The 16,898-nt window shown below is 36.6% G+C and overlaps 2 protein-coding genes across 2 annotated transcripts; both read left to right on the top strand.

Annotated features, from left to right (window-relative positions):
* The first annotated feature begins 647 nt into the window (after window positions 1–647).
* Window positions 648–1,574, top strand: LOC127684358 (olfactory receptor 4P4-like). Its single transcript, XM_052181301.1, has one exon. It carries the CDS (start codon window positions 648–650, stop codon window positions 1,572–1,574), a length of 927 nt encoding a protein of 308 aa, XP_052037261.1.
* A 14,096-nt stretch (window positions 1,575–15,670) lies between these two features.
* LOC127684357 (olfactory receptor 4P4-like) lies at window positions 15,671–16,591 on the top strand. The gene has a single exon (XM_052181300.1). It carries the CDS (start codon window positions 15,671–15,673, stop codon window positions 16,589–16,591), a length of 921 nt encoding a protein of 306 aa, XP_052037260.1.
* Window positions 16,592–16,898: the final 307 nt, after the last annotated feature.

Below are 16,898 nucleotides of genomic sequence, written 5' to 3'. Positions count from 1 at the left end.
TGCTAACAGGGCCTCCAGAAGTGACTTGAAAATGAACTAGAAATAAGGTGAAGTTTATGAAATCATAGACTCTTTGGATACTGGACAAGATACAACTCTCTTCTCCGAATCTTTGCTAGTTGCTCTTTATCACATATATTATTCTTTTTAATTATAATAATTTCAATGACATTGTTGTGAAGGTGCTCAATAGTGTGACATATTTAGTCCACTGAAGTAGAGTGCCAGCACATACTTTGAGAATTCAGGTATTTTAATGACTATGAACGACTGAGAATTACAATAGCCTTTTCAACCAAACAAAGCAAAACAAAACAAATCCTTCATGCTGTCAACTTGTGAACTCCTCTCTCAATCTGGAACTTAGAGTGTGTGTTTAACTTAAGTATCTACCTTATTTCTAATAAGTATAAAGTTCTGGAATTTCTCCAATGGCTAAATGTAATTCATCATTTTCATTACAGTCAATTTTTAGTTGCTCTTTGTGCATCTGTTCTCATGAAGGAACTTGCTATACTTTCAACTATTGCATGCATCTTACTTATATATTCATTGGATAAAAATAACTTTGAAATAAGTGGAAGGACTTGAAACACCAAGGTTTCAGACACAGGTTCCCCATCTAAATTATTAGGCATGCAGCAATGATGGGATTTGGAAACTTCACAGAATTCATCTTTTTGGGACTTTTCCATAATGACAATGTCAAAGCAATGTGTGCTGTGATGTTCTTGCTTTGCTATCTTGCAATTCTCTGTGGCAACCTGGTTGTTCTTATTACTATTAGGGGCAGTCGCCTTAGTGATCAGCCAATGTATTATTTTCTCAGCTACCTGTCTTTCATGGATGTCTGCTTCACTTCCACAGTGGCCCCTAAATTGATAATAGACTTATTTGTACAATGTAACACAATCTCCTATAATGGCTGCATAGCCCAGATGTTTTATGCCCACTTCTTTGGTGCCACTGAGATATTTATCTTGGTTGCCATGGCCTATGATCGGTATGTAGCCATTTGTCGACCCCTTTACTACATGATCACCATGAGCAGACAGGTATGTAACATTCTTGTGATAGCCTCAGCAATTGGTGCTTTTATACACTCACTTGTACATGTATTTATTATCATCAGACTTCCCTTTTGTGGCACCAATGAAATAGACCACTATTTCTGTGACATATTCCCCCTGCTGAAACTTGCCTGCACAGACACAAGAGTCCTTGTTATTGTAATCATTACTACTACAGGAGTTCTGTCAATTTTGACCTTTCTTGCCTTGGTCATTTCTTACATCATCATTTTGTCCATATTGAGGACCAGGTCATCAGAGGGCCGCCGCAAAGCTCTTTCTACCTGTGGCTCTCATATCACTGTTGTATTCATGTTCTTCTTGCCACTCATCTTTACCTATGTCCCAATGGGTGACTCTGTTGGGGATGACAAGGTGTTTGCTCTGTTTTATACCATGATTGCCCCATTGTTCAACCCTCTCATTTACACACTGAGGAATACAGACATGAAGAATGCCATGAAGAAGGTGTGGTGCCAAGAAAAATTGTTTGAAGGAAAGTGAAGACTCTGCTGGTGGAAAATTTTTCTCAGTCTTATCCTATCTATAGAATAAATGTGAGCAACACCACAAGATAGCAAGCTAGTGCATAGTCAACAAAAGTTACCAGCTCCAAGAAGATAAGACCCAAAGCCATGAGAACTGTGTTTATGAATGAGTCAATTAATTAAGTCTTTTCCATTTCAGAAATGGAATTTTTGTTGTTCTTCATCATCACAGATATAATGGCCACTATTATATTGTTATGGAAAAATTAGAAAGACTGTATATCTTGACAATTTTACTCTATTTTAGGAAATGAATGTTTTGTCAGAGATAGCTTTCATAGCTAGAGAAGGCCTAATCACATCAGTTCTGTTGCCTTTACTAGAGGTAATAAATGTGTAAAAGAACACCACTGTATTTAGCATGTCAATTTGTGTTTTTTCATATTCACCTCATGTTTCACAATCATATGGTTGAGACTTTATGGATATAGCTCCTATTGTTACCAAGAGACACAATATCACAGCAAACTCCTTGATCCTCTAGTTCTCACTCTTTCCTCTTTTTCTCTTCTGCAATGTTTCCTGAGCCTTAGCTGTAGTAATTTGTAGATATATCTATTGTGACTAGCCTCCACAACTTTGCGTTTTCATTTGTTGCTGCATTCTACAATGGTCTCTACCTGTAAGGCCTATGGTACCATGCTACCAGAAAGGCATAAAAACTGCCAATGTGAGCTAAGACCCTGGGAATCTCAGAGATTTGAGAATAACAGAAGTCAAAGCCACATTCTCTCTGTCTTTGTACCTGTTTTGGAACAGGTAATCTCAACACTCCACTGAGAGGATCACGGGTATTCAGCCATGTAGTTTATGCCCTGAAATCCAGACAGAGAGAATAAGAGTAAAACTTAGCTGCCTTCATCCTTTGTAAGTGGGAGAAAAGATATTCCCCAATGAAGAGCATAACAATTAGTTGTTCAGAACAAAATGGTCAACTCTAAAAACAAGTAACATGATATGAACTGAACAGAAAATGCATATGTATGGGTTCTTTCCAGCTTCTGGCTATTATAAATAAGGTTGCTATGAACATAATGAAGCACATGTCCTTGTTAAACATTGGAGAATCTTTTGGATATATGTCCAGGAGTAGTATAGCTGGGTCCTAAGGTAATAGTATGTCCAATTTTCTAAGGAACCTCCAGACTGATTTCCAGAGTAGTTGCGCTAGCTTGTAATCCCATCAACAATGGAGGAGTTTTCCCTTCTCCACATCCTCGCCAGTATCTGCTGTTACTTGAGTTTTTTTCCTTAACCATTCTGACTGATGTGAAGTGGAATCTCAGAGTTGTTTTGATTTGCATTTCCCTAATGACTAAAAATGCTGAACAATTCTTTAGGTGCTTCTCAGCCATGTGAGTTTCCTCAGTTGAGAATTCTCTGTTTAGCTCTTCAACCCATTTCTTAACATGGTTATTTGATTCTATGTAACTAGCTTCTTGAGTTTTTTGTATATATTGGTTCTTAACCCTCTACAGCATTTAAGATTGATAAAGATCTTTTCCCAATCTGTTGGATGCCATTTTGTCTTATTGAAAGTGTCCTATACCTTACAGAATCTTTGCAATTTTCTGAGGTCCCATTTTTCAAGGCTGGATCTTAGAGCATAAGTCATTGGTGTTCTGTTTAGGAACATTCCTCCTGTGCCCATGTGTATGAGAATTTTCCCTAATTTCTCTTCTATTAGATTCAGTGTATCTGGTTTTATGTTGAGGTGCTTGATCCACTTGGACTTGAACTTTGGTCAAGGAGATAAGAATGGATCAATTTGCATTCTTCTAAATGTTGACTGCCAGTTGAACTATCACCTTTTGTTGAAAATGCTGTCTTTTTTCCACTGGATGGTTTTAGTGCCTTTGTCAAAGATCAAGTGACCAAAGGTGTGTGGGTTCATTTCTGGGTCTTCAATTCTATTCCATTGATCTACCTGCCTGTCACTCTACCCATACCATGAAGTTTTTTTTTTTTTAAACACATTTGTCCTGTCAGGGATGCTTATTCCTCAAGAAGTTATTTTATTGTTGAGAATATTCTTTGTTATCCTGAGGTTTTTTGTTATTTTGGGATTTTGTTAAAAAAAGAAAAAGAAAAAGAAAAAATACCTTAATCAGCAAACATGGATGAATAGATTAGGGCAGGGCTGATATTTACCTAATAACTGTGGAATTGAAAAAGCAATGGCCAATAGTCCTATATATCAAGTGTCCATTCTATTCACTCAGGGAGACAAGCTCATTTGAAAAGGGACTGTAGATAGGTGTTCCTAGAAAATTCCCTGGAATATATCACCTTTCTGGGATTCATGGAAGGTTTGGTAAAAGTAGGGATTGAATTCATGATGAATTGAATTGAATTCACCAAGAGATATTTGAAGTAATCCCTTATGATGGGAAACTCACTAAGGGGATTAGCTTGTACCTAGGCATCAAACAACATGAGCATGGTATTTCTTGTCATAAATCCATACAGCATCCAGAGAATACTAAATTAGGTATTGAAGACACTGTATATTGACATAATATGGCTTGATTGATAAAGGTGCAATCTGAATAGGAGAAACTTCCCCATGAAAGGCATGACTCAACAAAAGAAGAGAAGCAGAAAGATAGCAACAGAGATGATGCAGAGAACTGAAACTAACCACTCTGTATGAGGAAATCTCAGCAATGTGACTGAAGAAGAACAGATCCTTCATCATACTGGCAGATTGGAAAACCTTGATGCTGAAACTGACATTTGCTGAAGGACAGATGTTCAGGACGGTAGTTTTGAAGGCTCATCACATCAATAAATCTTCCTAAGGCCATTTGGACAGTTAAATTTATGGGATTGATTATTGTTTCTATTGTTATAGTTAAGCTGTGTACATTTTTTTAGTTTAAACTGAAAAGGGGAAGGCATAAAGGAATTTTAATCCAGCAACATCACTGCTTTGGAAAAGAATAACATCCAAAGACTTTTGAGGTCTACATGACCTGGATGGAACACAGATTTTTAATCCCTCTGGCTGAAATACAGATAGACCCTCAGTACACACATTTAATCCCAAACAATGAAGATAGGAGAAAGTAGCCATGTTGGAAAGTGACATCTCCTTGAGAGACAGACAAACTGACATAGCTGAGAAAGATTTGACAGAATAAATCAGGGATAAGATATGCACAATTCTCTAGAGAATAGGCAGAAAAGGAAATTAAGAACTTTAGAAAGCAGTGCAGGGAGAGGAGGCAGTTTTTACTCTTTTTTATTCTAGGACAGTTTTACAGAGACTAGTTGGAGACATAACAAGTTAAATGCAGGTGAAGAGAGAAAAGACAGAGAATGAAAAGTTTCAAGATTAGAACCAACTGCCAGTGTTAATTTGAGGTCAAGCTGAGCAATTCAATGAAAAGCTGAGCAAAGCCAAATTCAAGCAGTCAGCTAGGAGAAAAATTTGGAAAATAAAATTAGTTAACCCAGCCAGCCAGAAAGAGCTAGAAAGAATGATTTATTCAGCAATAACCTCTAAGAAGACAATTAAATCACGCAAATAAAAGTTACTTTTACAATGTGTTTAAACAGTTTTAGGAATTTTACTAGCCTTATTAAATGATAAAGTATTATCATTTCTAGATATGATATCTAGAATATCTAGAGTCTAGTTTGAAATGTGTCTATAGGGGAGCCTTCCGGTCACCATCTCTGTATCAGGATCAGCCTGGGCCATGCTCCCCATCCCCAAGCAGTACAGAGGGCCAGCTGTGCATCTGGAGGCAGGCCACTGGGAGGCACCTTGCTCAGGTGAGTCCATCTGACCCAGAAAAGCAGAGGATCCATCCAGAGGCCTCTGGTGGGAGCCTTCCGGTCTCCACCTCTAGATCAGAAGTAGACTGGGCCACATACCCCATCCCCAAGCAGTGCAAAGGGCCAGCACTCCATCTGGAGGCCGACTGCAGGGAGGCATCTTGCAAGGGTGAGTCCTGCATTGACAACAAGACCAAGATGAGATCTAGATAGCAAAAGGCAAACATAGGAACATTACTAACAGAAATCAAGGCAATATGGCAGCATCTGAACCCAATTCTCTGTTAATAGCAAGTCCTGGATACCCCAACACACCAGAAAAGCAAGACTGGGATGTAAAATCACTGGTCATGATGCTGTTACAAGAACACATGAAGGACATAAGTAAATCTTTTAAAAAAAAATTCAGGAGAAAAATGATCAAAAGCTAGAATCCCTTACAAGGGAAACACAAAAATCACTTAAAGAAATTCATGAGAATATGGGTCAAACGATAGTAGCCAATAAGGAAGAAATGCAAAAAATCACTTAAAAAAATACAGGAGAACTTTGATAAACAGGCAGAAGTCATGAAAGAAGAAACACAAAAATCTCTCAAAGAATTACAGGAAAACACAAGCAAGTGAAGGAACAGAGCAAAAATATCCAGGATCTGAAATCAGAAGTAGAAACAACTAAGAAATCACAAAGGGAGACAACTTTGGAGATAGAAAACCTTGGGGAGAAATCAGGGACCATAGATGCAAATATCAACAACAGAATACAAGAGATGGAAGAATTACAGATGCCGAAGATACCATAGAAACCATGGACTCAACAGTTAAAGAAAATGCAAAATGCAAAAAGCTTGTAACCCAAAACATCCAAGGAAATCCAGGATACATTGACAAGGCCAAACCTAAGGATTATAGGCATAGATGAGAGCGAAGATTTATAACTTAAAGGGCCAGCAAATATCTTCAATAAAATTATGGAAGTAAACTTCCCTAATCTAAAGAGAGAGATGCCCATGAATATACAAGAAGCCTACAGAACTCCAAACAGACTGGACCAGAACAGAAATACCTCCTGTCACATAATAATGAAAACCCCAAGTGTACTAAACAAAGAAAGAATATTAAAGGCAGTAAAAGAAAGAGGCCAAGTAACATATAAAGGAAGACCTATCAGAATCACACCAGACTTCTCACCAGAGACTATGAAAGCTAGAAGATCCTGGACAGAGCTCATGTAGACTCTAAGAGAACACAAATGCCAGCCAAAACTACTATACCCAGCAAAACTCTCAATCACCATAAATGGAGAAACCAAGATATTCCATGACAAAACCAAGTTCATCCAATATCTTACCACAAACCCAGCCCTACAAAGGATAATAGGAGGAAAACACCAATACAAGGAGGGAAACTTCACCCTGAAAAATGCAAGATAGTAAACTTCTTTCATCAAACCCAAAAGAAGATAACCAATCAAATATAAAGGATAACATCAAAAATGACAGGAAGTAATAATCACTATTCCTTAATATCTCTTAACATCAATGGACTCAATTCCCCAATAAAAAGACATAGACTAACAGACTGGATACCTAAACAGGATCCTACATTTTGCTGGATACAGGAAACACACCTCAGTGTCAAAGACAAAAACTACCTTAGAGTAAAGGCTAGAAGACAATTTTACAAGCAAATGGTCTCAGGAAACAAGCCGGAGTAGCCATTCTAATATAAGATAAAATTGGCTTTCAACCTAAAGTCATCAAAAGAGACAGAGAAGGACACTTCTTGCTGGTCAAAGGAAACTCTCAATCCTGAACATCTATGCTCCAAATGCAAAGGCACCCTCATTCATAAAATAAACTTTACCTAAGCTCAAAGTACACATTGCACCTAACAAAATAATTGTGGGTGAATTCAACACTGCACTTTCCTCAATGGACCTATCAGGAAATCAGAAATTAAAAAGGTACACAGTGAAAGTCATTGAAGCTTTGGACCAATTAGAGTTAACATATATAGAGAGCATTTCACCCTAAAGCAAAAGAATATAACTTTTTCTCAACACCTCATGGTACCTTCTCCAAAATCCACCATATAATTGGTCACAAGACAGACCTCAACAAATATAAGAAGATCGAAATAATCCCATGCCACCTATCAGATCACTGTGGAGTAAACGTGGTCTTCAATAGAAACAAAAACAGCAGAAAGCCCACATACAGATGGAAACTGAACAATACTCTACTCAATAATAACCTGGTCCAGGAAGAAATAAAGAACGAAATCAAAGACTTTTTAGAATTTAATGATAATGAAGACACAACATACCCAAATTTATCGTACACAAAGAAAGCAGTGCTAAGAGGAAAACTCATAGCCCTGAGTGCCGGAAAAAAAAAAAAATAGTGGAGAAAGCATACACTAGAAGCTTAATCACACACCCGAAAGCCCTGGAGCAAAAAGAAGCAAATTCACCCAGGAGGAGTAGAAGGCAGGAAATCATCAAACTCAGGGCTGACATCAATCAAGTAGAAACTAAGAGAACCATACAAAGAATCAACAAAACCAGGAGCTGGTTCTTTGAGAAAATCAACAAGATAGATAAACCCTTAGCCAGACTAACCAAAGAAACACAGAGAAAGTATCCAGATTAACAAAATTAGAAATGAAAAGGGAGATAGAACAATAGAAACAATAGAAAAATCGTCAGATCTTACTACCAAAGCCTATACTCAACACAACTGGAGAATCTGGAGGAAATGGACAATTTCCTAGATAGATACAAAACACCAAAATTAAATCAGGATCAAATAGATCATCTAAACAGTCCCATAACCCCTAAAGAAATAAAAGGGGTCATAGAAAGTCTCCCAACTAAAAAAAAGCACCGGACCATAGGACTTCAGTGCAGAATTCTATCAGACTTTCAAAGAAGACCTAACACCAATACTCTTCAAACTGTTCCACAAAATAGAAACAGAAGGAACACTACCCAACTCCGTTCTAAGAAGCCACAATTACACTGATACCAAAACCATACAAAGATCCAACAAAGAAAGAGATCTTCAGGCCAATTGCCCTTATAAATATCGATGCAAAAATACTCACTAAAATTCTTGCCAACTGAATCCAAGAACATATCAAAATGATCATCCAACACGATCAAGTGGGCTTCATCCCAGGAATGCAGGGATGGTTCAATATACAGAAATCCAACAATGCAATCCACTACATAAACAGACTCAAAGGAAAAAAACATATTATCATTTCATTAGATGCTGAAAAAGCATTTGACAAAATTCAGCATCCTTTCATGCTAAAAGTCTTGGAAAGAACAGGAATTCAAGGCCCATACCTAAAAATAATTAAAGCAATATACAGCAAACTGGTAGCCAACATCAAACCAAATAAAGAGAAACTTGAAGCAATCCCACTAAAATCAGGGACTAGACAAGGCTGCCCTCTCTCTCCATATCTTTTCAATATAGTACTTGAAGTTCTAGCTAGTGCAATTAGACAACATAAGGAGGTCAAAGGTATACAAATTGTAAAGGAAGATGTGAAATTTTCACTATATGCAGATGACATGATAGTATACTTAAGTGACCCAAAAAACTCCACCAGAGAACTCCTACAGCTGATAAACAACTTCAGCAAAGTGGCAGATTATAAAATCAACTCAAACAAATAGGTTTCCTTCCTATACTCAAAGGATATGCAGGCTGACAAAGACATTAGGGAAATGACACCCTTCACAATAGCCACAAACCCTATAAAGTATCTTGGTGTGACTCTAACCAAACAAGTGAAAGATCTTTATGACAATAAGTCTCTGAAGAAGGAAATCAAAGAAGACTTCAGAAAATGGAAAAATCTGCCATGCTCATGAATTGACAGGATTAATATAGTTAAAATGGCCATCCTGCCAAAAGCAATATACAGATTCAATGCAATCCCCATCAAAATCCCAACTCAGTTCTTCACAGAGTTGGAAAAAGCAATTCTCAAATTTATCTGGAATAACAAAAAACTCAGGATAGCTAAAACTATTATCAACAGTAAAAGAACTTCTGGGGGTACTAGTATCCCAGACCTCAAGCAATAATACAGAGCAATAGTGTTAAAAACTGCATGGTATTGGCACAGGGACAGGCAAGTGGACCAATGGAGGAGAATTGAAAACCCAGAAATGAATCCACAGACCTATGGTCACTTGATCTTCGACAAAGGAGCTGAAAACATTCACTGGAAAAAAGATAGCCTTTTCAACAAATGGTGCTGGCTCATCTGGAGGTCAGCATGCAGGAGAATGTAAATTAATCCATTCTTATCTCCTTGTACTAAGCTCAACTCCAAGTGGATCAAGGACCTCCACATAAAATCAGACACACTGAAACTAATAAAAAAGAAATGGGGAAGAGTCTTGAGCACATGAGCACAGGGAAAAAGTTCCTGAACAGAAGACCAATAGCTTATGCTTCAAGATCAAGAATTGACAAATGGGATCTCATAAAATTACAAAGATTCTGTAAGGCAAAAGACACTGTCAAAAGGACAAAATGACAACCAACAAATTGGGAAAAGATCTTCACCAACCTTACATCCAATAGAGGGCTAATATCCAATATATACAAAGAACTCAAGAAGTTGCATCCCAGGGAACCAAATAACCCTATTAAAAATGGGTTAAAGACCTAAACAAAGAATTTTTGCCTGAAGAAATTCAGATGGCCAAGAAGCACCTTAAGAAATGCTCAACATCATTATCATTAGGGAAATGTAGATCAAAACAACCTTGAGATTTCACCTCACACCAGTCAGAATGGCTAAGCTTAAAAACTCAGGAGACAGCAGGTGTTGGCAAGGATGTGGAGAAAGAGCAACACTCCTTCACTGGTGGTGGGATTGTAAGATGGTGCAACCACTCTGGAAATCATTCTGGCGGTTCCTAAGAAAACTGGGCATGACACTTCCGGAGAACCCTGCTATACCTCTCCTGTGCATATACCCTGAGGATATCCAGCATGCAATAAGGACACATGCTCCACTATGTTCATAGCAGCCTTATTTATAATAGCCAGAAGCTGGAAAGAACCCAGATATCCCTCAATGGAGGAATGAATGCAATAAATGTGGTATATATAAACATTGGAGTACTTACTATTCAGCAATTAAAAACAATGAATTCATGATTTTTTTAGGCAAATGGATGGAACTGGAAAATGTCATCCTAAGCGAGGTAACGCAATCACAAAAGAATATATATGGAATGCAATCATTGATAAGTGGATATTAATTAGCCCTGAAGCTCTAAACACTGAAGATACAATTAGCTTATCAAATGATTCCCATGAAGAAAGAAGAAGAGGGCCCTAATCCTGGAAAGGCTTGATCCAGCATTGTAGGGGAGTACTAGGACAGAGAAAAGGGAGGGGGAAAGATCGGAGAATAGATGGAGAGAAGAGGACTTATGGGACATATGTGGGGGGACTTGGAAAGGGTAAGGCCTTTAGAATGTAAACAAAGAATATAGAAAATAATTAAAAATTAATTGAAAAATGAAATGTGTCTATAAAGGTATTTAGTCACCAAATTACATGAGGATAAGTAAATTAAGCCTACTCAATACCAGCTTCTTCTTTAGGAATAGAATTTTTCTTATCACATGGCCAATTGAAATTAAATAAAGAGTTTATTTAAGAAGTTATAAACTGAAGACATGAAAAATAATTTCCCTATATTGAAATACCAGACAAGTGTAGATAAATTGGAGCAATAAAGACAAGTTAAAAAAAGAAAAAGTGGAAATGAAAATAATTTTCATACCTAGTAAGATGAAATATATACAAATATGTGGGTCATGGCTTTTATATACATGTATGAGAATAACATATTAGGGCAAAATATTTCCCAGATTACTAGTAAACATTGTCATCTGTGCCACTTTGAAACAGAGTCTTACTATGTAGTCTTGGCTAAAGTAGAACTTTGGAGGTACACAAAGGTGTCTTAATTCTTCAGTCAATCCTCAGATCATAGCCTCTTGAGTGATAAAGGATCACAGATATGTGTCACTGTGACAGTCTTCCATTTCCATTTTTATATCCAGACATTATCATAATTAGACAAATATTTGGAAGAGCAACTGACTCACAGGAAGGAATTATTTATAAAAGTACACAGGTTCGGTTTCCCATATAATTCAAACTGCTTCTGGTAAGGCTAAGTCTATATATTAAAGACAGGGAAAACAGATTACATCTTTTAGAATTTTCCGGTTTAGGCATTACAGTAAAGCTAGCTAGTTCCTATTAACACAAAGTATTATGAATTTCTTCTAAATTTCCAGTGGGCATAATTAAATATTGAGAAGTATTGGCAAGCCTTTATAATAACAATGATTTTTAATATTGATTAGATGATTAGGAGGATACTTTTAGCACAGTGATACAGCTAAATTTAAAGCAATCCAACATTTATTATATGTTATGCAAGACCAATACATTTTGCCATAGCCCTTGTAAATAAATAAAAGAGAGCCACTGAATAGTGTTTTCTTGACCTTTACATGCATATCTACAACCTAGACATCTTGCAAAAAGTGCCCCTGAGACAGTTCCCCTTGGGTTTCCTTTAATTTCAGCTTAAGTACTTCAAGCAGTGAATCTTTCAAAGTGACATTGGGTCAAACTTTATGAGAAATATAGGTTCTTTCAACATCTACTGTTTTGTTTCATTTACAGGTCAAAGACAAGAAAAGATGAACCACTTTATAGAAAACATGGTATCCCAGAAATATTTGGATCCTGACAGAAGTAAGTGTCATAAATGAATTATATATATATATATATATGTATATATATATATATGTGTGTGTGTGTGTGTGTATACACATACATATGTATATATGTGTGTGTATGTATGTATATATGTGTGTATGTATGTATATATATGTGTATATATGTATGTGTGTGTATGTATGTATGTATGTATGTATATATACACACACACAGAGAGAAAGAGAGCTATGATTATAGTGAATTCTACAAGGTAATGATTTTATTCTGCATGAAATTTGGTATTTATAAATTCCACTTATAAATTCAATTCCTGACATATCTTTGCTCATAGTTATGTTAAGTAATAAGATATTTTAAAAAATTACATGGCAATTATAGGAAAAATTAGCTTATTAGGCAAGATGCTAAATCCACTTTATTTAAGCATGATCTCCAGAAATATGTAAACACTGTTTTGATACCAATACCTTGTTTGTTTGTGTACAGACCTGTCCTGTTTGTATGACTATTTAGAACACAGGCAAAAATGACATACTGCTTTCCAGGTCATAATGGAGATAAAATTGGAAAAATGATGAAAACGGATTTATACTATGTTTAGAGTATTATTGCTTCTATATATAAAGCATGTAAACCTTTCTATTCCTTTAATTGTACACGACAAGTCATTGAGATTAGGTTTTGCTGTTTCCCGATTTTTCCAAGAAGATTAGCTTATTTAAAGTAGCAGAAAATCATAGAAAGTACTTCCTGATGGTCAACACTAGCCACATATCCTCATGGTCTTAGCTTTTATTTAAGATTCAGGGGATACATTGCAATGTTCTCTCTCTCTCTCTCTCTCTCTCTCTCTCTCTCTCTCTCTCTCTCTCTCTCTCTCTCTCTCTCTCTCTCTCTCCCTATTTTTCCTTTTAAAATGTAGTTACCAAAGCATTGAAAACAGTATGTATTAGAGGACTTTCCATTAAAAATTAAATTACAGACTTTCAGGTAATAAGGTTTAAATAAGAAGAATGTTACTACTATACGATGTAAAATATTTTTACTCCTAATCTGATTATGAAAGTTTGTGTATGTGTGAGAAATATGGGGAAAGAAAAAGACATAGAGGGTGGGCAAAGAATGGGAGATAGGAGAGAGATGAAAGAGGTGGAGAGAAATGTAGAGAGGCAGAAGAAGAACGAAAAAAGTGGAAGCAGGAAAGGGGCAGAGAGAGGGGAGCAGTGGGACAGAGAAAGAAAAGGGGGAGAGGAGGAGAGGGAGAGAAGGAAAGTGAGAGATTGATTTTATTATTAAAGGACTAGAAAGATAGAAAGTACAATAGTATACATGTAACATGACAACCAGCAAAGAACTGTTGTATGTTGCAGGAGACAGCAGTATTGGGATAAGGTAGTGATAGGATGGAAGAAGGAGGAGAAGAGGGAAATAAAATACCTACATATAAAAAGGCTATTAATGGGGCACTAATGTTCACTTCCAGTTTCATAGATGTGGAAGCAAAGTGGCTATAGATTTCATGCTTCTGACTCCATAGTTTGGGCCTTTTTTACTGCTATAGCTTCTCTGCCAGCATGGACTACATACTCAAAGCTCCCTATCTCCCTCCCTCCCTTCTCTGGTCCCTCTCTCCCTTCCTTCTTTCCTTGGTTTATTCCAGTTGTCTTCACTTCATCATTACTTTCCATTCTCTTTCTTTTCCATTCTTCTTTATTTCAATTAAAATCAACTTAAAACAAGAAGAACCAAAGGGGCTTTGGGATAGAATAGTACCTGTGGATGATTCTGCATACAAAGATGTGTTTATTCAACTTCTAGAGACTCTATAAAATAACTTTAAAGCATTTCTGTCTGCATACATTTGTTTTGCTTAGAACATTTGGTTAATGTAAAATAGAATTGGATTTTTATCTTAATTAGTTTCATGCTTGCATCCACATCTGCACTACACTTTGACCTATTGACCTATTAAGATTTATGCTTTCTTCGACTTTGATTCTTTCTTGCTTATGCACATTTCTTTGACTCGTCAATCCACAGATTATTCTATATAGTATGAATCTGGAACAAATTTATATAAAATCAATATTTTATTTTTTGTGTTTGATAGTTGTTTAATTTGGGTTAAGCAAACTGTAGCCTTAATTCCTCTCACCAATTTATGTTGGGGGATTGTAGCTGATCTCATTTATAGAAACAAACTCACAGCATTGAGTACTATAACCCCTTGGCAAGTATCTACCCCTCCTACTCTCTCTAATGGAAAATCCATTTAATTCTATAGTCTATTAGAAATAAAGTATGATTTTTCTGAGATGGAAATTGAAATATTGTGAAAACATGATGCAGTTAACTTATTTCCTTGAAGTTCCAACATGTCAAAATCACCATGATTACCACATTCTCAGTATGAGATTAAATGAGCAGGACAGATAAGAAAGAATGATTGGATCTCTGGAGTGACTATAACATGTCAACAGTTGCCTCTAAAATGTGCCATTAAAGTTTTAGAGAAAAATAAAAATTAAACTTTCTCTTGAAATGCCAGATATAATTACCTAAAATTCTTTATTCCTAGACTGTCTGCATCTTGAATTATCTAAGGAGAAACATTAATTTTTTTAAATTTTTTGAATTATCTAACGTGAAACATTCAAAGTACTATCAGGTTATTCATGCTGTTTCACTGATGTGGTTAAGACTGTTGTACTATTTAGAAAATGTTTATTAATTCCAAATAATGTGTAAATTTCTAACTATGAGATGGGAATGTATAGATAAATCATGTGATATACAGAACCAAGAGTTACCAAATTTTAAATATTTAGTAATAAATACAATGTAATATAATGCAATTATTATTTTTAATAAGGAAGGAAATGAGTAGAAATTAATAAAATGGAATTAGGCAAAATATACAGAGCTTAGAATTGCATCCTGTTAAAGAGTTTCTATAATTCAATTATACCTGCCATTTCTGTATTTGTTCATATGTAAAATGTGTATCAGGACGAGAACTCAGTTTGCTTAATGAGAACTTAATATGTATAAATTATTATAAAATTTCTAGGTATAGAATCTACTATCAATAATATTGAGTTAAGAATTAGGAGTATATTTATGCACTTTCCTAAAAGGCTTATTTAGTGCATATACATAAATCAAATATGACTATTGGTTTTCAATATAGAATATTTGTAAGAGAGTGGAGACCCCAGGGAGTGGAGATGTCTGGTCAGGTGGGGGACAGGGTAGTGGGGATATTCTCAGGGGTTGGGGAGGTGGTATGGGATGTGGAATAGCCAGAGTGTGGACCAGGAGGGCAATAAAAGCTGTAGTGTAAAAAAACCCAAAGATTTAAAAAAATTGAAAAAATAAATGTAAAAAAATCTTTCAAAGTTGCATCTTTATAGTTGCTTAATTTCAGATGAACTAAGTTTCAGCTGTGAATGTGGAGTCACGTAGAATTCATGGAAAATCACAAAAATGTCACAGAGTTTATTTTTACCAGTCTTTGGGAGAATAGACAAATAGAGCTGCTGTTCTTCTTCTTGTTCCTGCTTTGCTACCTGGCAGTCTTAGTGGGGAACTCTGTCATCCTACTCACCATCACCTGCAGCCACTTAATAGAACAACCAATGTATTACTTTCTCTGTCATCTTTCCCTCATGGACCTCTGCTTCACCTCCACTGTGATTCCCAGGCTCATCAGGGACTTGGCCTCAGCAAGAAAAAACATTTCCTATAATGAGTGTATGACCCAGCTCTTCACTGCCCACTTGCTGGCAGGTGTGGAAATCTTCATCCTGGTGTCCATGGCATTGGATCGCTATGTTGCCATTGTCAAGCCCCTGCATTACATGACTATCATGAGCAGGAAGAGATGTGACATGTTGATTGTCACAGCCTGGATACTGGGGTTCTGGCACTCCATTGCTTTACTACTCATGGTGCTCAGTCTACCGTTCTGTGGTCCCAACCACATCAATCACTACTTGTGTGACATCAAGCCTCTTTTGAAGTTGGTCTGCAAAGATGTTCATGTTGTTAGTATCTTAACAATTGCAAACTCTGGAATGGTGGTTGTTGCCATTTTTATTGTACTACTTGCTTCTTACATACTCATATTGTATTCTCTGAGGACAAGATCATCTGCAGGGCAACGAAAAGCACTCTCAACCTGTAGCTCACACATAATGGTGGTAGTTTTATTTTTTGGGCCCTGTATTTATACCTATATTTTACCTGCACAGAGTGAGAACAAGGATAAGGAAATTTCTGTGTTTTACACTGTGATTGCCCCCATCTTGAATCCCGTCATCTACACTCTGAGAAACAGTGAGATGAAAAGCACCATGCACAAGGTTTGGTCTCGGCTGTCACACTCATAGTTGAAATAAGTGAGAGAATCTTGTGATTCTGCTCTGATGTCCCTAGGTCAGCTACTATTCAACAAGTCACATAAAGTAAAAACAATTTGGGGATAGTTATAAGTCAAAGGAACAACTTAATGCTCTGTCTAATCTACAAAGCACAAGTTCATCCACATTTGATCAGGTGGATATAAAAGCCTCAAGAATCACCTTGGTTTGGTAGAGTACATGCTTAAAATTGGAATAATCTAGGTTCCTTTTTCAGTCACCCCAGCACACACACTCACACACACACACACACACACGCACGCACGCGCGCGCTCGC

Source organism: Apodemus sylvaticus, chromosome 5, assembly GCF_947179515.1.
Source record: "Apodemus sylvaticus chromosome 5, mApoSyl1.1, whole genome shotgun sequence".
NCBI classification, from domain to species: domain Eukaryota; kingdom Metazoa; phylum Chordata; class Mammalia; order Rodentia; family Muridae; genus Apodemus; species Apodemus sylvaticus.
Note: the sequence above shows the minus strand (reverse complement) of the source record. Positions and strands in the feature narration are given on the sequence as shown.